The 24,542-nt window shown below is 48.6% G+C and overlaps 1 protein-coding gene across 1 annotated transcript in view; it reads right to left on the bottom strand.

Annotated features, from left to right (window-relative positions):
• Window positions 1-23,729, bottom strand: part of LOC104047052 (M1-specific T cell receptor alpha chain-like) — a 33,520-nt gene extending 9,791 nt beyond the window's left edge. The window contains exon 1 of the mRNA XM_064473705.1: window positions 23,657-23,729. Coding sequence (XP_064329775.1) covers window positions 23,657-23,729 — 73 coding nt within the window. The remainder of the gene's footprint in view (window positions 1-23,656) is intronic.
• Between the last annotated feature and the right edge of the window lie 813 nt (window positions 23,730-24,542).

Below are 24,542 nucleotides of genomic sequence, written 5' to 3'. Positions count from 1 at the left end.
GGTATTTTCTAAATCATAGAACCATAGAATGGTTTGGGCTGGAAGGAATGTTTAAAGGCCATCTAGTCCAACCTCCCTGTAATGAGCAGGGGCACCTTCAACGAGATCAGGTTGCTCAGAGCCCCATCCAAGCTGACCGTGAATGTTTCCAGGGATGGGGCATTTACAATGTCTCTAGGCAACCTGTGCCCGTGTTTCACTGCCCTCATCATAAAAAATGGCTTCCTTATATCTAGTCTGAATCTACCCTCTTTTTATTTAAAACCATTACCCCTTGTCCTATCGCTACAGGCCCTACTTAAAATACTGTCCCCATCTTTCTTATAGGCCCCTTTAAGTATTGAAAAGCCTCCCCAGAGCCTTCTGCAGGCTAAACAACCCCAACACTCTGAGCCTGTCTTCATAGGAGAGGTGCTCCATCCCTCTGGTCATCTTCGTGGCCCTCCTCCAGACCCGCTCCAAGAGGTCCATGTCTTTCTAGTACTGAGGACCCCAGAGCTGGACGCAGGACTCCCAGTGGGGTCTCACCAGAGTGGAGTAGAGGGGAGGAATCACCTCCCTTGACCTGCTGCCCACGCTTCTTTCTATGCAGCCCAGGATACGGTTGGCTTTCTGGGCTGAGTGCACATTGCTGGTTCATGTCCAGCAATATAAATATTATAACCATTCTTGTATTTCAATCCATTTTCATTCGACTTATATCATCCTTGACTTTGATTGAGACTACAGAAGTGGCATGGATTTACTCTTAGGACAGAACAAATCCACATGAGTTACCTGACAGAAGAGCTTTGCTTTGCTTAGCTTATCACAGGAATACAATTGATGGAAGCCCACCTACAGCAGCCTCAAGGAAGACTGCTTGGACAGCTGCCGTAGAATAAATTCCACTAGTTAAAGTGAGACCTCAGGCTACTATGCCTTTGACAGCTGCCGTTTCCCAGATCTTGGTGCACAACCACAACAATCTTGCAAATTAGGCAAAAAATCGGGATAAATGTACCTGGCGAAACCAGAAGTCTTGTCCCAGATACAAATGTGAGTTTGTAACTATTTCCATAGTCACACAGTAGCACAAGCCTCTACGGTATCCAGAGTGGTATTGAATGGAACTGTCAACAATGAAATACTCCACCAAAAGAAATCCTGTTTATCTCTATGATTAGACAGACCCATCTACCTAGGACATTTCTTCTGACTGACTTTTTTTTTCACGTGGTGTTTTGCATCTTTCAAACTCCCAAATATCTGTTCCTTAATATTCCCCTCCATCGTATTTATCCCATTGCTTCCAGAAAGCCACCTGCATCGCAAGTTCTATTCATCTCATCCCTTGTTTATTAGTCTGCTGGTCATATACCTCTCTCAAAAATTAATTTACTGTTACTTCTCAGCTCACATAGTGATTGATGGCATAGTACAAATGCCATCACCCTGTTCTCTTGGATTTGCCATCTGAATTAGTCAAGAGTGATTCCAGAGCAAATTTGCCATTTAGCTTTTAATAAAAAACATACTTTTTGGTATACGATTTCTTTGTGGCAGGAAGACCATTGCTTACTCTGCCATTAAACATGGAGGTTTCAGCTCTTAGGTTCTACAGTGTGTCAACAGCAAGATCTGGAGCAGTTGCATAAAGACATGACCATAATGGTAAATCTGGGGTCATGTAAATGAATCCAGACAGAGCCCTGATTTATAGCTCCTTCAGCTTGCTGATAGCTCCATATAAACTTGAGATTCCTATTTTTCTTAAATGTTTTTGAACAGGGTCAGGAGGGTCATTGGAAATATGAGGAATTTCCCCAGAGGTTTTCAGTATGAATAGTTTCTTTATATTGTGGTGTTTTTAAACTTTCAGAATAAAATTATTTTGAAATTATCTTAACAATTTTAAGAAATTGAAACATTTTGGGAAACTAAAACATTACTTTTCAAGAGTAAATCCAAAGCATATAGATATTAAATGCTTCTAAAATTAATATTAAGAAAGTTGGAAAAATTGATACACTTGAAAAAAAAAATCAGTGTCTCAGGATCTGCTTTACTTTCTTTCCCTTTTCCAAAGAGTTTCAGACAAGAGAAGCAGTGTGGGGTTTGGGGTTTTTTTCAGACACTTTTAGCAGCAACTGTCAAAGCACAATTTTTTTCATTGTTTTTTTTTGTTTGGAGAAAATTATTTTGTGGTCAGGGTCACCTTTTCATCTTTCCACAGAAGTCATTCAATAAAGAACTTGTCTTCTTGACCTCTTTCCCCTCTGTCTGGGTATCTATTCCACCCCTAGCTTTTAAGACTTGTCACACTGTTCTCCAACAGTTTCAGAGCTTCACTTCTAATGTGCTCCAAGCTTCACATGAATGCTGAAGACCAAAGTAATTCCACAGTACTCAACACTAGTTGGCTGTGATTACAAACTTGCAGTGTAAAACTTCTGCTATGGCTAGTTCATCATCAGGAATAAGGAAGGGAAAAATATATATGCAGCCATGGAAATCACTTGCTCTTATACCAGTTGAAAATTTATAGCTCTATTCCTAATATATTGTGCAGTGACAACATAGGCAAAATAACTTGCAAAGTGAAAGTAGTACTTCCAAGAGGAATCACACATGAGAATTCAGACATACCTGGAGAAACAGTGAGTTTGGTTCCAGCTTCAAATATAAGTTTGCCATAACTCCCCGTATTACACTGTGACACTACACTTTGCAAAATGGTGCACCAGTATGCACAAATGCTGGACTAGAGACTTGACAACATGGCAATGCAGGATTCTTATTGGAATAATCTAACCAATGTTACTGGCCGCCTCCTCAGCTCATATAGTGAAATAAACACTTCCTCCAGCCACATTCCTCTGCCTGCTTAACACTCACTAGTCTCGCTATTGTCCGTCACCGAGTAACTGTTTATTCTTTCCTCTGTTTAAACAATAGCAGCGTCCGTCAATCAGCGTCTGCATATACAGCTTTCCAGACAGTGTTAGAAGCTTTCCACCACCTGCTGCTGAGTGTCACCAGTCTGTGTTGTTTCTGCTTTGTTCTCTTGCAATGTCCACCCTCTTTGCAGTGAGCACTTCATGTTCTATTAACTTGTTGGGTTTCAATCTGAGAGGGATGCCACTACCAAACGTGAGCTTGTATCATGCCTGAAGTCTGCACAGTGGTTCAGCACACCACAGAAATCTCTCTTCCATCCTCTCCAGAACTAGGTCTCCACAGCAGCTCAGGTTCAGCAATGATATTTATACAGCTACACACACACAAGCAAGCACTCTGTAAGTGCAATATATAGTCAATTTTCAATTATCCAGAGCCACTGAGAACCTAAGTTGCCCTAGACAGCAGAAGAACCTGAACAGTATCATTGTTGTGAGAAAGGCTGAAAAGAATAATGCAGAAACGTCAACTACCAGAAACTGAATTCAGGCCATGCATTCACAAAAGTTTGCATCTGAGCTAGTAAGTGGAAAAACAACAACAACAAAACAAACAAAAAACCCAAATCCAAAAAATCCCCACTACCAAACTGCTAAGAGAAACCAGTTGGAGCCGAAAGGGTAATTTAGCCAGGAGTGTCCAAATGCGTCCTCCCAGTTTGCAGAACTGGAGAGTTTTGCATGACAAAAACTGGCTTAGCACACTGGAATCTCTGTAAACCAGGTCATACATAACTGGAAAAAGGCATTCACACAAAAATGGGCGCAGTGCATCAAAACCTCACTCACTGGTCACTGTCAAGCACAGTGTCCTCCCTTTAAGTCGACCCATAATAGACCCTTGTCCTTGAAGAGCTTGTAAATTAAGTGGAGAATGAGATCCTAGTTAATTCATTAGTTAATGAGCGAACAAAATCCAAGCACCAGTGACACCTCTCTCCCATTCTTCTTGCAAAACCTAGACCGCAATTCAGTTTCCTCTCCATCCCAAAGAGAAAATGGGATTTAATTCCTGAGAGAGCAGAGATAACATCTAGGCCACAGATGGGTTATTTACAATTCCTTTCACTCTCTTCCATTAGGGGAAAGGTTGTTTTGCCATTCTTCTAAGAGCATTTTACTTTTCTCAGCTATTTTTTCTTTCTTGAAAATCAAAACTCTCCTGAAGAATCTACACTTGTGGCTGAAAAATTACTTGAGATTTAATTACTGAAGTAGTGAAAAATTTTACTGGGGGTTTCTGATGCAGATGCTCAGGAAAGTTTCTTAGGTGTGAGTATATAGTCACAATTTTTCAAAGGAGGAAAGAATTAATTTTAAAAATTTCTTCCAGTGTTATTGCACTGTGCATCTCCAAATCCAAGCAGCTATTGGGAAATTCCCCCTTGTTTATGGTCAGGGACCAATTTTCTTATTCACAGTTTTATTCCAGATGAAGGGGAGAAATAAACTGCAGAGATTTCTGTGAATATTTTTCAAACTTGAGTGTACCTAACCTGTAGTTAGGCATTTACCTGTCCTGCAAAGTGCACATACCCAGAGAAAGAATGTTAGTTCCTACTCCAGGCATGACTTTATTAAACTTCTGGAAGGAATTCCATGACAAAAAGCTTGCTTAGACAATGGTGCTACAAGTGTGAAGCTACTCACAGTGAGAAAATACGTTGCATGCACCTACAGAAGTTGCCAGCTTTTTAAGTTTTCTCTCACAGGAAAGCTCCACGGCTTGTGTAATTTGCATCATTGCTCTGCAGACCACCTCTCCTGTCCTACAATATCCAGCAGATGCCATAGTAGCCAGGAGATCAATGTCATTACTTTTTGTCAACAGCCTGCTTCTGAACTGCATTTTGCTACTCTCCTAGCATTCATTTATTTTATTTTCAGTGGATTGAATTTTTCCACTGAATAACTCAATGCTTCAAATCTCAGAAATCTTACTTGGTTTTACCACGAGCCTGGTTCCAGGTCCAAACCTAAATCTGTAGGTATTCATAGACACTGTGGCGTTTGCCATAGCAAAAACCTCTGGGCACAGCTACCCACCCCAATCCACCTGAATCACTTTCCCAAAGGAAATACTTAAATTTCCCATGCACATGCTTCCATTATGTTACATCTTACTTCCATGTCCATTGCTTACTCTTCTTCCTCCCTGCACTACAGCCTCATTAAGACCATAACGATGAGCCATAAGGCAACTCCCTGGCCACCTCAATCCTGACAAGACCAAACCAGCACTGCTCACTTAAGACCATTACATTTTTTCCACATCTCTGTTCATGTATTTCAATTACTTGTTTTCTCTTTTCACTTGCTTTCTTTCCCCAGTATGGACGCTTTTCTGGTGCACATTGGTTAAACAGGATGTCACATACATCTTTACAGGGAAACCACCCAGGGCTGTGCTGGGCAGAGCCATCAGCGACTCCCCACGCACACACTGTTCACACGTGTCGATGGCCACGGTGCAAAAGATTTGTCTCTGAGCAAGAAGGTGCAGGACCCCGGGCTGCTTGTGTGAAAGGCAGAGAGCAGGAGCTGGTAGCAGAGTAAGCAGAAGGAGTAAATTCACAGTCTTGTTGAATCAAGGTCCCTGCTGCTACCAGAGAAAGCAGAGCAAAAAGCCCCACAGATTGAACCAGCCAGAACCCTCCGCTTCAGTTACACTAGTTTCTGACCACAGATTTCTGATCACAACCTCCCCTTCCAGCCCTAGATTAGCCTTAAAAGCAAAGCCCTTCTCCTGGACCCTCCTGTTCACAGTGCAAACCTTCAGAATGTCTTTCTTGGTTCTGTCTGCCATATCTGCCCCCTACACATACACACAAACTCCATTCCTGTGCAAACCATTTTCCAACACAGCCCAGCAGGATGTGTCAGAGTAGGGGATGTGATTTCCCTATCCTTACGCCTCCAGGCTGGGTTTCCACCTACCAGGTTTCACCCTCAGTTGTGTCCCACTTCCAAAGGCAACCTTCCGGGTGGATGCTGAAGTCACACAGTGACAGATCCACTTACAAAAACCACACACAACTCTACCACACATGTCTCTATTCCTGCTCACTGATGGACTATCAGCAGCCTGGAGCATGGCATCCACTGAATAGCAGAAGTCCTCCAGCTAGAAGCTTTTCTAAGCACAACGTCATCTTTCAGCAGTGATTGCTCACTGGTATGGGGATTTCATTCAAGTTCACCATCTCAGAGACTCCTTTGATGGCTGACATTGTCTGCATTAAATGAAACTATGAAAATGGACCCTTAGTATTGAAGCTGCTTCATTAGACCAAAAATGAGTCTATTGACTTCACATTTAGACCTGGCACAACAGGTCCTGCAAAGATGTTTGCAGGCATGATCCCTGTCCCAAAGCCTTGTGCTGGAATAGCAAACAGGGAGGGGAACAGCAACATGAACATGTTCTAGGGTCAGAGCAACTGATGAAGTCCAACCTGCAGATGGTCCAGATTTCCATCTGCAGGTGGGGTTTTTTCCAGTTTCCACGATATGCCAGGTGGGCAGACAACCCAAGAACTATTATAGTAATTTAAATCAGGACTATGCATTTCAACTAGCCAGTTCCTCTTATTTCTAAGTCATGGTGCTAAAAGCCCCTCTGTTGTTCAAATCTATATCCAAAATAAATGAGGCAAAAACATATAAGCATGTTTCCTACTTGCTTTCACAAGAAGCTTTGTCCCTTTTCCAAAGACGACTTTATACGCAGCGTTCACACAGTGTGAAATGAGCCAACAAAAACCATCCTTGAAGGCATCACTTACACATCCACAAGTACAGGTTGTCTGGTCCAATCACTGAAAATTTAACAAAAAATACAGCACTTTCTTCACAGAAAGATGGGGCTATGGGAAATTAAGTGCCTAATCCAACTTCTACTCTTCCATGAGATGCTCTGCTACAATCTGGGGTTTTCAAAGGCAGTTAAGAGAAGCAGTGCAGTGTTTCAAACCTTTCTAGAATTCATTACACCACAACAGTGCTCTGGTGAAATAATGGCCCAAAGTCATTGAAGGGTTTAAAAAAAAAAACAACAAACCAAAAAGAGTAAATTACCTAGCTTTTAAAGCAAGGAAACTATATTCCATTTCCTCTAGGTTTGCCCAACCATTTGTATACATTTAAAGCGTAGAGTTTCCAGTAGGTTTTCCAACACAGATATAATCTGGAGTTGAGATTTCATCCCTTTTTAAATGTGTTTATCTAGCATTATTTTTTATTTGAATCTCCATGTCTAAACTTCTGGTCCTTGAGCCTTTCATTTTACTACTGCATATCTTGTAAAAAAAAATCTTTTATGCCCATTGTTTTGATACCATTAAGAGATTTTCTCAAATCAGCTCTCAGTTTCATAAAGATTGATATACAGACATAGCTCCTTCTTACTCACTGCTATCTTTCCGCACTCCATGTTTAAATAATTTCTCTGTTCTGCATGAGTAAATGTATGCTGATCCCCACAAAATCCAGCAATAATTTGTCAACTTTCTTTAGACTTGGGTTTTAAACAGACATATTGATTTTTCCCAATTGAATGGGTTACACAGCAATGTGGGTGTGATTCAGAATAAAATGAAACTGAAGCTACTTAATTCATTGCCAAAGAATAGTGTTTCCTGGCCATTCCAGACTTAATAGGGTCTAATCAAAGGTTTTTGTCTATTAGTAGATTAACTTTCAGTTTAGCTCCCCTTCCAAAGGACAGCTTGGCACCAGTAATTGGCCATGTTACCAAAACGTCCTACTTGGATAACCTGGGAGATCTTACTTACACAATCTATGGGCAAAATACAGTATCTAAGGACAGCGTAATTGCTGGTTTTACAAGTATAGGCTAGATTAGGCTGGTGAAAAGTCATACTGGTCTTATAAATCTGGGTTTTTTTCTTCTTTCCCCAACTCAGAATAAAACAGACCCTTGAATTTTCTCCAGGTTGATTGGTAGCAGACCTCTCGAAAACAGAAACTGAAAGTACATTGGTAAGAAAGCATGAAAAGGATGTTGATCCATACCTAATTTCTATAGGACCGTTGGGTTTACAAGAACATGCTTGGATTTATGAAGAGTATGGGTTAAGCTTAAAGATGGACTCAGTGTCATCTATTTTACATATCGTGACAAAGAGCATTTCATATACCAGGCAGAAACTATCTGCATCCCTACCCTTGAATTTGGTAGTGCATTTTTGTCCTTCAGGCTCACTCATGACCCTCTTCCCCAAAAGACAGTGTTGTGTACTTATGGGGTAGCACTGACATCCCTGATGCAGTCCCAAAGAGAACCATTCCTCCAGCATCATACACCGAGTACAACAAACCCTGTCAAAATCTCACTGAGCACAGGTGCAGTCGTTGCTTCCACAACTCCTGAGATTCATCCACAGAGAGGGAGGAAAAACTTCCCCCAGTCCCTGACCGTTTGGGCTCTGTTTAAATGGATTTTGCCCCTGAGACGCTCCTGCTTGCACCCTGAGATCTAAGCATGCTGCATCTTCTTCCTTCAGCTCTGCCCTACACCAGTACCACAACCGTATCTCAGAAAAGGTGTACTCACGCAGTCAAACAGCCAAATCATCTGGAGTCTGAGGATACTTATACACTGAAGGGCTTGGCTACCAGCTGTGTTTAGGTGCATAAGGCTCCTGGGGTGTTGTGGTGGAGTTGTGGCCCTTGGACATTTCCAAAACATTTGGCATTCTCCGACAAGCTGGTCCATAGAGCTCAGTGCCCAGTTCAGTACTACAGATGCTGACTGCCAGTCACACTTACCCTAAATATACCGTGCTACTTGCCAAGTCTCACAGTTAAAATGGTCCCCCTACCAAACGCCTTCTTCCCCGCACCAGCGTTCACACACGTAACCAGGAGGCAGCAAAGCCAGCAGCCCTTCCTCTGTTATCCAGTAACTCACTGGGCTCTGGGACAGCAGCCACCATGTTGGTCATCCTGCAGTGTGAAGGCTCAGTACTGCTAAGGTGTTTATCCAGAGAGATGGGCAGCAGTGGCGACAGCAAGGCTGCAGAAGTAGCACCAAGGATACTAGGGAAGACACACACTCTCCAAAGGATTGGAGTGCTTTTGAACCATTGCAAAATTATGTTTAAAGATATTGGGCGTCTAAGACACAGAAGTATCAAGAGAAGGAAAAAATTGCAGATTGCAACCATTCAATTTAAAAGGAGGAAGCTTAATCACTACTTAACAGAAGGCAGATATTGAAGCATCTTTGAGACACTGCAGATGTAGGCACCCAGCTCTCCCAGACCTGTTTTGAGAATGCCATCCCATAGCACCACTGCAGCTTCCAGAGCTTGCAAACTGATCTGGAGTGACATTGCCTGCAGCACACCCACCCCACCCTGATATAAGTACAGAGTGAATGGAGAATCCCTCATTTAGATTAACCTAGACATGGTAAAATGCCTGAGAGGAAGCCAAAGCAATGGGACACTCCTAAGACAAGACCTTGGAGCTTCTGGAGCATTTCATTGTTCAGTTCCCAGGTTTTCTGTTGTAAAACAAGAAGGAAGAAGGTAAATGAAGCAATGCCAGTGTCCAGTGCAGTTGCCCACCTATGGGCTAAACTGAAAGCACGGTTCCCACAGTTCTTTGCACCATGCACATTCTGACATATTTATTTAGGAAAATGTCCCTGTCAACCCTGCAGATGAGCATCTACAAAAAGATATTGCAAAGCTCTCTGATGCAACAGGCCTAAAGGCAGTGCTGGTCCCCGGAAAACTGGGAAATCTGTTCCCAGAACCATATTTCAGGCAGAGTTGCTCATCCAAGTGGGGGTTTTGGTGCATGTCCACGATCACAGAAACTCCGCCAAAGGTTTACAGCGTCTGCATTAAAGGAAAGGTCGCCTGCGTTCTCCTTCTGATCTGTAATGTGACTCAGATACAACTATGTCTACAGGTCGCTCCAGTGCACACTCAGGAATTTTTCACAAAAAAGACAAAGAAAGCCACACACTCACTTGGCTGGACAGACAGTCTGGTCCCTGAGCCAAAGGCCAGCTTGGTGCCGTAGTTAAAGTCACACAGCATTTCCTTCCATAACAAAATGCCCAGCAAGCCGCTTCAGAAGCAGCAGCTCTCCCCAAGCCTTTGCCCAGCCGTGCCAAGGCCTGGGGAAACAGAATCCCTCTCTGTCTTTCTGCTCTGCCTCTGACTTCTCTTTATGATCCCAAGATGCCAAGAAGTAGGAATGCAGCAGGAAGAGACAGTGTGAAGTGGAGAAGCAGGAGAAGAACACATACTTGGCCGAACACGTAGCTTCGTCCCTGGCCCAAACTGGAGTTTTCCTGTGTCGGTGTTCACACAATGGTGCACACCCTAACAAGAACCCAAGGCTTAGTCCGATCCCTCACCCGCTCTGGTCTCCTTTTGAGGAAAGAGACAAGCCCCTCCGGCAGGAGGGGGCATTTGCCTTGGGAACTGCAAGACCAACAGGAGGGAAAGATGAAAAAGCCAAAGGTGACTTTCTCAAGCTCCTTGGAGAACACCAGGCATCCACTGGGACATTTCAGGACAGAGGGCCAAAACAGCGTGGTCTTGGTTGGATATGCAAAAGGAAAAAAGCACCCTCTAGCCATTGGTTTCCTAAGTTAGTCTGACCAGTCGCTGTTACCTTTCTGCTCTCTCCCCTTGCGATGTCCGTCGGTTTTCTAGGTTAGCAACAACATAAGCTTTCCCTGAGGGCTCAGTTTACCTTTCCTCTCCGCTGTGCACCTCCCGCGCTGTGCTGGAGCACAGACTTATAAGACAAGGCTTGAGTGAGATTGCAACGCACAGGCATTCACATTCTTCCCAGGGGACACTGAAACCATCCCAAGTTGCTCCACAGGGCCACTGCACTGCTCTTTTGGAAGCTACGGTACAGTATTGCCGATATTGAGCCCACCTCGACTCACAGAAGAGACAGCTCACCTGGGGCAACAAGAAGTTTGGTTCCACTCCCCCATGTGAGTTTTCCCCATGCTCCAGAAGTAGCACTGTGTGACAGGTCTTTGCAAAATGGGCGTCTTTATTCAGCCGCCTCTCGGCCACGCTGGATGTATGCAGTCATGGATCTGCCTCTGAGAGAAGCTGTGAATACCCATACAGATTTCCACAGACCTCCTCTAGCCTCTCTCTGACAAACACCTTTTTCCGTGTACAGATCCATTGGAATAACTAGATCTGATTACAGTCACCTCAGGTATCAGAGGTGGGAAGAACCTACTCCTTAGGTAGCAGGGAACACTTTATGATCCTGCCCAAAAGCCTTGTTGTAGAGGAATGGCAAAAAGGGATGAGAACAACAACGTGAACGCCGTCTAGGGTCAGGGTAACTGATGGCGCCCACCCTCCTGTCGGTCCATGCTTACACACACAGGTGGGACTGTTCACAATGCAAGAGGCATTACGGTATTTAAATCCACACTCTGCATTTCAGCTAGCCAGTTCCTTTTCTTGCCAAGCCACAGCACAGCCTTAGGACATAATTGTTGGTTGAGACTGCAACACGCAGCCATCAGCCCACTTACTTGGCCAGGCGGTGACTTTAGTCCCTGAGCCAAAGGTGAACTTGAGGCTGTTGTCACAACGGCACAGCACTTCACAGAAACCCGGAGGGTTAGATCCCAGCTGGCAACAGCTCCGCCAGTGGGGCCGTGCTGTCAGCCTCTTCGCTGACACCCTGGGCAAGCGGGATGCTCACACTGTCGTGGAAACCTGTGGCATTTCTGCAGAGTGGGTCAGTGGCAGACAATTTCACTTGCTTGGCTTTTTTTGAGGGTCCTTCCACTCCTGGCTGTCTGCTCAGCCACCTTAGGTTCCTCCTTTCACTCTCCACACCTTATCCAGGCTGAAAGCAAGTATCAAAAGGATGCCCAGCTTTGCTCTCTCTGCTTATGCTCAGAAAAGGAAGCTACCTACCTAGAGCCCTTTGACATGACTGTTGGGAAACAGTTGCACCAAGCATGAGCTGAGCCTTGCCCAAGCTGCCTGAAAGCATCGAGGTAAGGAACAGAGCTGAACCCCCTTTACGTACCCCCAGCCACCTTGCACAACCATACACAGGTACTGAGCACAAGTTGGTCAGTCTGCCTGTCTGTCCCAAAGCACGCCTCTCTTCCTGTTGGCTGCCGGATTATCAGCGTCCTGGAGCAGCATGTCCATAGCACATTTGTCTAAATAACAGGAGTCCTCCACCTGAGGGCTCCTTCTAAGCACCAGAGCATTTTCCAGCCGTGATCACTCACATTAGCGGGATATTCTTGCAAGGTCTCTGGTCTAGAGACTCCTCTGACATCCTACATTGTCTGCATTCAATGAAATAGTGCCGATGTTCCCTTTTCCCTGTGAGAGGTGACCCAGATACAAACAAGTCTGTCTACCGGGAGCCCCAGTGCCTAGGCTAGGAGGGGCAGCAGAAGGGTGACAGCCCTTCCCACTGCAACACAAACCCTCCCAGGATGCAGTGGCATGGGACAGTCTCCCCTCGGGGCAGCTGGGACATTCAGGAGCAGGCGTGTGTCCGCTCTGTCCATCCCAGGCAAACTGAGAGCAAGAAGGGTCGCTCTGGACCAAGCAGGCACCTTCCCTTAAAGCAAACGCCGTTGCTTGATATGGTCACACCTAAGCGATCAAACACCATCAAACACTGCTGCACTCAGTCACTCCGGGAAGAACCTCAAAGAAAACAGCATAGGAGCAGCGTTGGACTTACGTGGCCTAACAGTGAGCCTCGTTCCAGAGCCAAAAACAGGTTTATACGCACCAGCTCCCGTGGTCACACAGCATTTCCTCCCTCAGCAAAAACCTTCCCAAATACTTGGCAAAGCTGGGCACCATCACTCGACTAGACAGTGCTGACTGTGACTTGTAGTCAGCTACCTCCTGAAGTGAAGACCCTCCCTGACCTCTCGGTGCGATCACGAGCACTGTTGGACCGATGGGCACAAACCCCGTTTTGAGGCACTGCTGCCTCTGCCCTGAGCCGCAGCGTGGGGCTTCCATGCAAGTTCACCATCTCAGAGACTCCTCTCCTGCATCTGCCTTAAATGCAACAGCACCTCTGTTGTCCTTCCCCTATGAAAGGTGACCCAGACGCAACAAGTACATCTAACGGGGCACTATGGTGGACACTCAAGGACTTTGGACAAAGGACACACAGGCAGGCTGCGCACTCACGGGGCTGGACGGACAGTCTGGTGCCCGAGCCAAAGGTCACCTTGCTGTAGCCGGAGCCATACTCACACAGCATTGCCTTCCATAACAAAAAGCCCAGCAAGCCACTTCAGAAGCAGCAGCTCTCCCCAAGCCTTTGCCCAGCCGTGCCAAGGCTTGGAGGGGCAGCAGAAGGGTGACACAATGCAGGAGGATCCTGGGGAAGGAGCAGAGGCTGATAGTCCGCCTGTGTGGGATGAGGCCAGGGCTGGGGCCAGAACCAAGGGGTGCCCCCAAACCTCCTCCTCCTCCAGTCCCTGCAGCACCCCTGGGTGGCTGTTATAGTGGCAAATCTCTCTCAAGGTGAGAGAAAACCAGTCTCGTGGTGCATGTTCCCTGGAGCTCAGAGAGTGTTGAAGGCATCAGGCACTGCTGCCTTGGTCAGCAAGCACTTACTGGGCATCACAAGGAGCCTTCTCGCACTCCCAGAGGTTCCTTTCTTGTAGCCACCGTTGCTCACACGCTGCTGCCCACTACAACCCAAACCCCGCGGGGACACAGTGACATTGGAGAGCCAAAGGACCATTGGAACAACTTTGGTGTGGATGGGACCGTGCCGCCACATTTCTCTGGAGTATCAGTATCTATGACGCGCGCATCCATCCATACTCAGGGTGGAGGGAGGAATGGCAACAGGCATGTAAAGAAGCTCCGGTGCTGTAACGGACCGCGCAGGGCACAAGGCAATGAGACATGCCGGACAACCAAGTCCTAGGCACACCTGGAGAAACACACAGTTCGGTCCCCAAAATTCTTCCCCTCAAATCAATTAAGAGCCGGACAAAAATTAAGCAATTCCAGTTTCCAAGGCAAGTGGCTGTTTACCTGGTATCACCGAAAGCACCGTTCCCTTTCCCAAAGCAACTTTGCCTGCAGCATTCACACTCCAACACTTTTCATTACAAAAACCTCTCCCAGCCCTGCACGTGATCTCCAACACACGGCCCCAGCAAAGCTCCCTGACACAACAGGCTCGCCTCCGCTGTCATTACCAGGAACGAGGGAAAACCTATTCCCCAGCTTACTTGCACTCTTCACAGAAGCGACTGACATGCAGGTGTCTGGAAGAAGACAAGGAGCGCTTGGGTTTCACTGGGCAGTACCCAAGCTTTTAACCACTGAACAAGAAGGAGGAAGAGAGAAATGAAGCGATTCCAGTTTCCAGTGCAGTTGGCTGCTTAGAAACTACCACTGAAAGCACAGTTCCCGTTCCAAAAGTGACTTTCTCTGCACCATGCACATTCTGACATATTTATTTAGAAAAATGTTCCTGTCAACCCTGCAGATGAGCATCTACAAAAAGATATTGCAAAGCTCTCTGATGCAACAGGCCTAAAGGCAGTGCTGCTCCCCGGAACATGGGGAAATCTGTTCCCAAAACCATGTTTCAGGCGAAGTTGCTCATCCAAGTGGGAGCTTTTTTGCACGTGCCGGCCCTCTCAGAGACTCCCCTGATGCCTTACACTCTCTGCCTGAAATGAAGGAGCGCCGATGTTCTCCTTCCACTCTGTAACGTGACCCAGACGCAACAAGTACATCTAACAGGGCACTATGGTGGACACTCAAGGACTTTGCACAAGGGACACACAGGCGGGCTGCGCACTCACGGGGCTGGACGGACAGTCTGGTGCCCGAGCCAAAGGTCACCTTGCTGTAGCCGGAGCCATACTCACACAGCATTGCCTTCCATAACAAAAAGCCCAGCAAGCCACTTCAGAAGCAGCAGCTCTCCCCAAGCCTTTGCCCAGCCGTGCCTAGGCTAGGAGGGGCAGCAGAAGGGTGACAGCCCTTCCCACTGCAACACAAACCCCCCAGGATGCAGTGGCATCGAAGAGTCTCCCCTCGGGGCAGCTGGGACATTCAGGAGCAGGCGTGTGTCCGCTCTGTCCATCCCAGGCAAACTGAGAGCAAGAAGGGTCGCTCTGGACCAAGCTGCCACCATAACCATTGGACCTATGGGTACAAACCCCATTTGTGAGGGCTGCTGCTTCTGCCTTGACCCAAAGCCTGTCCTGGAGGAAAGCAGGCGGCATGTCAGCCCACACCTGAAGAGGCGCAATCTCAAGGAGAGAGATGCCGGAAAGCCCAGTGCCCACAGGCTGGGAAGGACCCTGATCCGATCAGATAAAGGTAAGTGCTCAGGGGGGTGGAAAGGGAGGGCTGGGGTAACAAAGCACCACAAGAAATACCCCCATCTGGGCAGCAGCTGTACTCACTGGGCTTCACAACCAGGCATGTCCCTGTCCCCAGCGTCACTTTGTAGTTCCCTGTATTCACACAGTCCTTCACACCCCAGCAAAAACCATGACTCTCATGCCAGACACTCGACAACTAACCTCCAGGAGGTCCGCTCCTTCCCATCAAGCCCGGGCTTCTGAAGCCAGGAATAACTGTAGCCTTGGCAAGGGGGGATCTGGAAGACCACGAGGAACACCTGGGTTTACACTTTGTGTGGGTCTGACAGGGGTCCAACGGAGAAGCAGGTCACTTCTGGACACCTGTTTCCTGTTCCCCCAAACAACCTGAGCTGCTGGCAGCACCAAGGAAGGCCTGCTTGTGTCCCCTGAGCTAGCAGCTTTTCCAAACACGAGGAGTCTGCCAACCTGGACTTGAACTACACTTTGAGTTACTTCAGCTAAAGCCCATATGCTTGAGGTTGGATCAATGGTGCTGCCTAAACTTAGAGCAGCAGAAAGTCTGTCTCTGCTGTATGCGCGGCAGGAAAGCAATCACCCCTTTCAGCTGTAACAGTTACCGCCGGTGCACGTTCGCCTCTCACCACTGCAGTAATGCGGCACAAGTATAAGCGCTACCAGCAGTAATCTCTTAGGAACCTCTTCTATAGGAGGGATGGCAAATGAGGTTCTGTTGCAAACACAAGCGTTATTAATTTGTCCTTTCTTGAGCAAAGGACAACCACCCAGGGCTGTGCTGGGCAGAGCCATCAGCGACTCCCCACGCACACACTCTTCACACGTGTCGATGGCCACGGTGCAAAAGATTTGTCTCTGAGCAAGAAGGTGCAGGACCCCGGGCTGCTTGTGTGAAAGGCAGAGAGCAGGAGCTGGTAGCAGAGTAAGCAGAAGGAGTAAATTCACAGTCTTGTTGAATCAAGGTCCCTGCTGCTACCAGAGAAAGCAGAGCAAAAAGCCCCACAGACTGAACCAGCCAGAACCCTCCGCTTCAGTTACACTAGCTCATGAACACCACACTCTTCCACCCAGCTGAGCAGGAGAAGGCTTTAAAACTTACTGGGAGCTATCCTTAGCTGAGTTCCACCTGCAAAGGTGGCTCGGTTCCCAGAACTGGACACACAGTGTTTGTCTGCACAACAAAAACCCTGGGAGTCACGTCTCCCCTCCACCAGCTTATTCCTTCCAAAGCTGTGCATCGCTGGCTGGCCATTTCTTCTACAACTCTAGCAGCAGGTCATCCCTTTCTGCTCTGACAGAGACGACCCCCGAGTACATCCTTGTCCCGTATAGAGACAACATTCAGGATTATGATCACAACTCCTCACTCAGCCTTAAATATTGTCCCTGAAAGCAGATACCTTCCCTGGACCCTTCTGCACACATCTTCAAAATGCCTGCTATATCTCACGTACACACATGCGCGCACACACACGCACCAACGTCGTCCCTGTGCAGACAGTTTTTAACACAGCTCAGCTGGGGTTTTTTTTTTCCAAATAAGGGATCTGACTTCCCAACCTTTACGTCTCCAGGCTGGGTTTCCACCTGCCAGGTTTCACCCTCAGTTGTGTCCCACTCCCAAAGGCAACTTTCCAGGTGAATGCTGAAATCACGTAGTGACACATCCACTAACAAAAACTGCAGGCACAACTTCTGCTGCATAAAACAGTACAAGACCTCCTATAGAGATCAAGGAGGGACAGCAAGATGCTCCTCTGGGGCACACTGAAAGCCAGCTAATACAGAGCTACTTACTGGGTTTCACAGAAAGTCTGCTTCCATGCCCAAAGGTGAGCTTGCCAAGGCCCACCCCGGCAAATTGCCACGGCCACAGCCAGCTTTACAACAACCCTGCAGCTAGCAGAAAGGAAACACCGGCACCTGCAGAAGAGACTGACGACTTTCCTTCCTGGCAGAGCATGGGAAGAAAGGTGGAAGACAAGGGAAATCACTAATTCCTGAGCTACGACAGCATCCTTACACACACACAGACACACCAGGCTAAGACACAGGTGCTCTTCCTCTGACAGTGCCCTTGACCACAGGCGTTGCAGTGCTGCCTTTGAGCCCCTTCAGGAGCGGCCAGCGCTGATCAGGACACGCCTGTTGAGACGTGTGCGTTTCTCTCAATCTCAGGGCACTTACATGGCATTGTAAAGAGATTTCTCCCCTTCACAAAGACAAACCTTCTGCACTGTCCCCTCTCCTCCCACAGCAGCTGCAGCTTTTCCACTCCCAGAGAGAGGGCACAGCGTTATGCCTGATCACAGGAAGGCTTCCCAAAATTTACACCCTGACATTGCTGCCTTGGACATTTCTGCAGTGCCCTGCAGGGCTAAGAAGTAGCTTTGACAGTACTCACAGGGCTTCACAGTTAGCTTTGTCCCAGCTCCAAAGGTGTACCTGTTCCCACTGGCACTCACGGCAACAAAAGCCATTACACAAACACTCTCGTGTCCCCACAGCAAGGAAGCCGTTAGTGTGGCTGAGAAGGACCTTCCCAGGCAGGCGCAGGTGACACTTTTCCAAAAATCACACACACATAGAGTTGAGGTTTGCTCTGTCCAACCACAGCTTCATGAGAGACTAAGCTGAAGGCATTCTCAGAGCCCGTGATGGGAGAGAAGGCATTTCAGGTGCGCAAAGGTAAAATAAAAGGCTGAATAGGAAAACACCCTGACTGCAAGAGAGGCGTATGGAAGACCAAGGATAAGCCACACACTCACTTGGCTGGACAGACAGTCTGGTCCCTGAGCCAAAGGCCAGCTTGTTGGTGCCGTAGTTAAAGTCACACAGCATTTCCTTCCATAACAAAATGCCCAGCAAGCCGCTTCAGAAGCAGCAGCTCTCCCCAAGCCTTTGCCCAGCCGTGCCAAGGCCCGGGGAAACAGAATCCCTCTCTGTCTTTCTGCTCTGCCTCTGACTTCTCTTTATGATCCCAAGATGCCAAGAAGTAGGAATGCAGCAGGAAGAGACAGTGTGAAGTGGAGAAGCAGGAGAAGAACACATACTTGGCCGAACACGTAGCTTCGTCCCTGGCCCAAACTGGAGTTTTCCTGTGTCGGTGTTCACACAATGGTGCACACCCTAACAAGAACCCAAGGCTTAGTCCGATCCCTCACCCGCTCTGGTCTCCTTTTGAGGAAAGAGACAAGCCCCTCCGGCAGGAGGGGGCATTTGCCTTGGGAACTGCAAGACCAACAGGAGGGAAAGATGAAAAAGCCAAAGGTGACTTTCTCAGGCTCCTTGGAGAACACCAGGCATCCACTGGGACATTTCAGGACAGAGGGCCAAAACAGCGTGGTCTTGGTTGGATGTGCAAAAGGAAGAAAGCACCCTCTAGCCATTGGTTTCCTAAGTTAGTCTGACCAGTCGCTGTTACCTTTCTGCTCTCTCCCCTTGCGATGTCCGTCGGTTTTCTAGGTTAGCAACAACATAAGCTTTCCCTGAGGGCTCAGTTTACCTTTCCTCTCCGCTGTGCACCTCCCGCGCTGTGCTGGAGCACAGACTTATAAGACAAGGCTTGAGTGAGATTGCAACGCACAGGCATTCACATTCTTCCCAGGGGATACTGGGAAGTTTTGAGGCACTGCTGCCTCTGCCCTGAGCCACAGCCTTTCCCGGAGGGAAGCAGGTGGCTTGTAATCCCACAGCTGAAGGGCCACAAGCCCAGGAAGAGAGATGCTGGAAATCTGCTGCCCGTTGGGCAGTCGGTAGCATTGCCACGCATGGACAGACTGAAAGGAAGTAGTGGCACTTACTGGGCAAAACCTGAAGTTGTGTCCCTTTGCCAAGCGTGAGCTTGTTGTTGTTCACACAGTGATTTTCACCTGAACAAGAACACAGGCTCATCCACGCACTTAGTGAGGAAGACAACCTGTACTCTTGGGGAGCCGAGACCTGGCTTGTCCCTGATTAGCAGACAACTTTCAGCTGGCATCCAGGAATATGTATGCCAGCTCCATGTAAAGCAGCTTCTGGTGTTGTGCCCTTTTACCAAAGCTGGTCCTGATCCTCTAGCCGAGGAAGAGAAGGGCAGGGTGGGAAAGTGGGACCCCGTAGAGCCCAACTCAGGAAAGGCCCTGGGCATCCAGGTCTTTGTCAGAGCCTCAAACAAGCCTCCTCCAATCAGATAGAGGTAAGTCCTCAGGGAGCTGGAAAGGGCGGACTGGGATTACACGGCACCAGTTATACCCGCAGCTGGGCAACAGCTGTACTCACGGGGCTTCACAACCAGGCGTGCCCCTGTCCCCAGTGTCAATTTGCCATTCCCTGTGTTCACACAGTCCCTCACACCCCAGACACAAACATCAGCTCTCATGCCAGTTACTCTACAACTAATCTCCCAGAGTCCTGATCCTTCCCATCAAGGCGTTCCCTTAAAGCAAACGCCGTTGCTTGATATGGTCACACCTAAGCGATCAAACACCATCAAACACTGCTGCACTCAGTCACTCCGGGAAGAACCTCAAAGAAAACAGCATAGGAGCAGCGTTGGACTTACGTGGCCTAACAGTGAGCCTCGTTCCAGAGCCAAAAACAGGTTTATACGCACCAGCTCCCGTGGTCACACAGCATTTCCTCCCTCAGCAAAAACCTTCCCAAATACTTGGCAAAGCTGGGCACCATCACTCGACTAGACAGTGCTGACTGTGACTTGTAGTCAGCTACCTCCTGAAGTGAAGACCCTCCCTGACCTCTCGGTGCGATCACGAGCACTGTTGGACCGATGGGCACAAACCCCGTTTTGAGGCACTGCTGCCTCTGCCCTGAGCCGCAGCGTGGGGCTTCCATGCAAGTTCACCATCTCAGAGACTCCTCTCCTGCATCTGCCTTAAATGCAACAGCACCTCTGTTGTCCTTCCCCTATGAAAGGTGACCCAGACGCAACAAGTACATCTAACGGGGCACTATGGTGGACACTCAAGGACTTTGGACAAAGGACACACAGGCAGGCTGCGCACTCACGGGGCAGGACGGACAGTCTGGTGCCCGAGCCAAAGGCCACCTTGCTGTAGCCGGAGCCATACTCACACAGCATTGCCTTCCATAACAAAAAGCCCAGCAAGCCACTTCAGAAGCAGCAGCTCTCCCCAAGCCTTTGCCCAGCCGTGCCTAGGCTAGGAGGGGCAGCAGAAGGGTGACAGCCCTTCCCACTGCAACACAAACCCCCCCAGGATGCAGTGGCATCGAAGAGTCTCCCCTCGGGGCAGCTGGGACATTCAGGAGCAGGCGTGTGTCCGCTCTGTCCATCCCAGGCAAACTGAGAGCAAGAAGGGTCGCTCTGGACCAAGCTGCCACCATAACCATTGGACCTATGGGTACAAACCCCATTTGTGAGGGCTGCTGCTTCTGCCTTGACCCAAAGCCTGTCCTGGAGGAAAGCAGGCGGCATGTCAGCCCACACCTGAAGAGGCGCAATCTCAAGGAGAGAGATGCCAGAAAGCCCAGTGCCCACAGGCTGGGAAGGACCCTGATCCGATCAGATAAAGGTAAGTGCTCAGGGGGGGTGGAAAGGGAGGGCTGGGGTAACAAAGCACCACAAGAAATACCCCCATCTGGGCAGCAGCTGTACTCACTGGGCTTCACAACCAGGCATGTCCCTGTCCCCAGCGTCACTTTGTAGTTCCCTGTATTCACACAGTCCTTCACACCCCAGCAAAAACCATGACTCTCATGCCAGACACTCGACAACTAACCTCCAGGAGGTCCGCTCCTTCCCATCAAGCCCGGGCTTCTGAAGCCAGGAATAACTGTAGCCTTGGCAAGGGGGGATCTGGAAGACCACGAGGAACACCTGGGTTTACACTTTGTGTGGGTCTGACAGGGGTCCAACGGAGAAGCAGGTCACTTCTGGACACCTGTTTCCTGTTCCCCCAAACAACCTGAGCTGCTGGCAGCACCAAGGAAGGCCTGCTTGTGTCCCCTGAGCTAGCAGCTTTTCCAAACACGAGGAGTCTGCCAACCTGGACTTGAACTACACTTTGAGTTACTTCAGCTAAAGCCCATATGCTTGAGGTTGGATCAATGGTGCTGCCTAAACTTAGAGCAGCAGAAAGTCTGTCTCTGCTGTATGCGCGGCAGGAAAGCAATCACCCCTTTCAGCTGTAACAGTTACCGCCGGTGCACGTTCGCCTCTCACCACTGCAGTAATGCGGCACAAGCATAAGCGCTACCAGCAGTAATCTCTTAGGAACCTCTTCTATAGGAGGGATGGCAAATGAGGTTCTGTTGCAAACACAAGCGTTATTAATTTGTCCTTTCTTGAGCAAAGGGCAACCACCCAGGGCTGTGCTGGGCAGAGCCATCAGCGACTCCCCACGCACACACTCTTCACAGGTGTCGATGGCCACGGTGCAAAAGATTTGTCTCTGAGCAAGAAGGTGCAGGACCCCGGGCTGCTTGTGTGAAAGGCAGAGAGCAGGAGCTGGTAGCAGAGTAAGCAGAAGGAGTAAATTCACAGTCTTGTTGAATCAAGGTCCCTGCTGCTACCAGAGAAAGCAGAGCAAAAAGCCCCACAGACTGAACCAGCCAGAACCCTCCGCTTCAGTTACACTAGCTCATGAACACCACACTCTTCCACCCAGCTGAGCAGGAGAAGGCTTTAAAACTTACTGGGAGCTATCCTTAGCTGAGTTCCACCTGCAAAGGTGGCTCGGTTCCCAGAACTGGACACACAGTGTTTGTCTGCACAACAAAAACCCTGGGAGTCACGTCTCCCCTCCACCAGCTTATTCCTTCCAAAGCTGTGCATCGCTGGCTGGCCATTTCTTCTACAACTCTAGCAGCAGGTCATCCCTTTCTGCTCTGACAGAGACGACCCCCGAGTACATCCTTGTCCCGTATAGAGACAACATTCAGGATTATGATCACAACTCCTCACTCAGCCTTAAATATTGTCCCTGAAAGCAGATACCTTCCCTGGACCCTTCTGCACACATCTTCAAAATGCCTGCTATATCTCACGTACACACATGCGCGCACACACACGCACCAACGTCGTCCCTGTGCAGACAGTTTTTAACACAGCTCAGCTGGGGTTTTTTTTTTCCAAATAAGGGATCTGACTTCCCAACCTTTACGTCTCCAGGCTGGGTTTCCACCTGCCAGGTTTCACCCTCAGTTGTGTCCCACTCCCAAAGGCAACTTTCCAGGTGAATGCTGAAATCACGTAGTGACACATCCACTAACAAAAACTGCAGGCACAACTTCTGCTGCATAAAACAGTACAAGACCTCCTATAGAGATCAAGGAGGGACAGCAAGATGCTCCTCTGGGGCACACTGAAAGCCAGCTAATACAGAGCTACTTACTGGGTTTCACAGAAAGTCTGCTTCCATGCCCAAAGGTGAGCTTGCCAAGGCCCACCCCGGCAAATTGCCACGGCCACAGCCAGCTTTACAACAACCCTGCAGCTAGCAGAAAGGAAACACCGTCACCTGCAGAAGAGACTGACGACTTTCCTTCCTGGCAGAGCATGGGAAGAAAGGTGGAAGGCAAGGGAAATCACTAATTCCTGAGCTACGACAGCATCCTTACACACACACAGACACACCAGGCTAAGACACAGGTGCTCTTCCTCTGACAGTGCCCTTGACCACAGGCGTTGCAGTGCTGCCTTTGAGCCCCTTCAGGAGCGGCCAGCGCTGATCAGGACACGCCTGTTGAGACGTGTGCGTTTCTCTCAATCTCAGGGCACTTACATGGCATTGTAAAGAGATTTCTCCCCTTCACAAAGACAAACCTTCTGCACTGTCCCCTCTCCTCCCACAGCAGCTGCAGCTTTTCCACTCCCAGAGAGAGGGCACAGCGTTATGCCTGATCACAGGAAGGCTTCCCAAAATTTACACCCTGACATTGCTGCCTTGGACATTTCTGCAGTGCCCTGCAGGGCTAAGAAGTAGCTTTGACAGTACTCACAGGGCTTCACAGTTAGCTTTGTCCCAGCTCCAAAGGTGTACCTGTTCCCACTGGCACTCACGGCAACAAAAGCCATTACACAAACACTCTCGTGTCCCCACAGCAAGGAAGCCGTTAGTGTGGCTGAGAAGGACCTTCCCAGGCAGGCGCAGGTGACACTTTTCCAAAAATCACACACACATAGAGTTGAGGTTTGCTCTGTCCAACCACAGCTTCATGAGAGACTAAGCTGAAGGCATTCTCAGAGCCCGTGATGGGAGAGAAGGCATTTCAGGTGCGCAAAGGTAAAATAAAAGGCTGAATAGGAAAACACCCTGACTGCAAGAGAGGCGTATGGAAGACCAAGGATAAGCCACACACTCACTTGGCTGGACAGACAGTCTGGTCCCTGAGCCAAAGGCCAGCTTGTTGGTGCCGTAGTTAAAGTCACACAGCATTTCCTTCCATAACAAAATGCCCAGCAAGCCGCTTCAGAAGCAGCAGCTCTCCCCAAGCCTTTGCCCAGCCGTGCCAAGGCCCGGGGAAACAGAATCCCTCTCTGTCTTTCTGCTCTGCCTCTGACTTCTCTTTATGATCCCAAGATGCCAAGAAGTAGGAATGCAGCAGGAAGAGACAGTGTGAAGTGGAGAAGCAGGAGAAGAACACATACTTGGCTGAACACGTAGCTTCGTCCCTGGCCCAAACTGGAGTTTTCCTGTGTCGGTGTTCACACAATGGTGCACACCCTGACAAGAACCCAAGGCTTAGTCCGATCCCTCACCCGCTCTGGTCTCCTTTTGAGGAAAGAGACAAGCCCCTCCGGCAGGAGGGGGCATTTGCCTTGGGAACTGCAAGACCAACAGGAGGGAAAGATGAAAAAGCCAAAGGTGACTTTCTCAAGCTCCTTGGAGAACACCAGGCATCCACTGGGACATTTCAGGACAGAGGGCCAAAACAGCGTGGTCTTGGTTGGATGTGCAAAAGGAAAAAAGCACCCTCTAGCCATTGGTTTCCTAAGTTAGTCTGACCAGTCGCTGTTACCTTTCTGCTCTCTCCCCTTGCGATGTCCGTCGGTTTTCTAGGTTAGCAACAACATAAGCTTTCCCTGAGGGCTCAGTTTACCTTTCCTCTCCGCTGTGCATCTCCCGCGCTGTGCTGGAGCACAGACTTATAAGACAAGGCTTGAGTGAGATTGCAACGCACAGGCATTCACATTCTTCCCAGGGGACACTGAAACCATCCCAAGTTGCTCCACAGGGCCACTGCACTGC

Source organism: Phalacrocorax carbo, chromosome 25 (assembly GCF_963921805.1).
Source record: "Phalacrocorax carbo chromosome 25, bPhaCar2.1, whole genome shotgun sequence".
NCBI lineage: Eukaryota > Metazoa > Chordata > Aves > Suliformes > Phalacrocoracidae > Phalacrocorax > Phalacrocorax carbo.
Note: the sequence above shows the minus strand (reverse complement) of the source record. Positions and strands in the feature narration are given on the sequence as shown.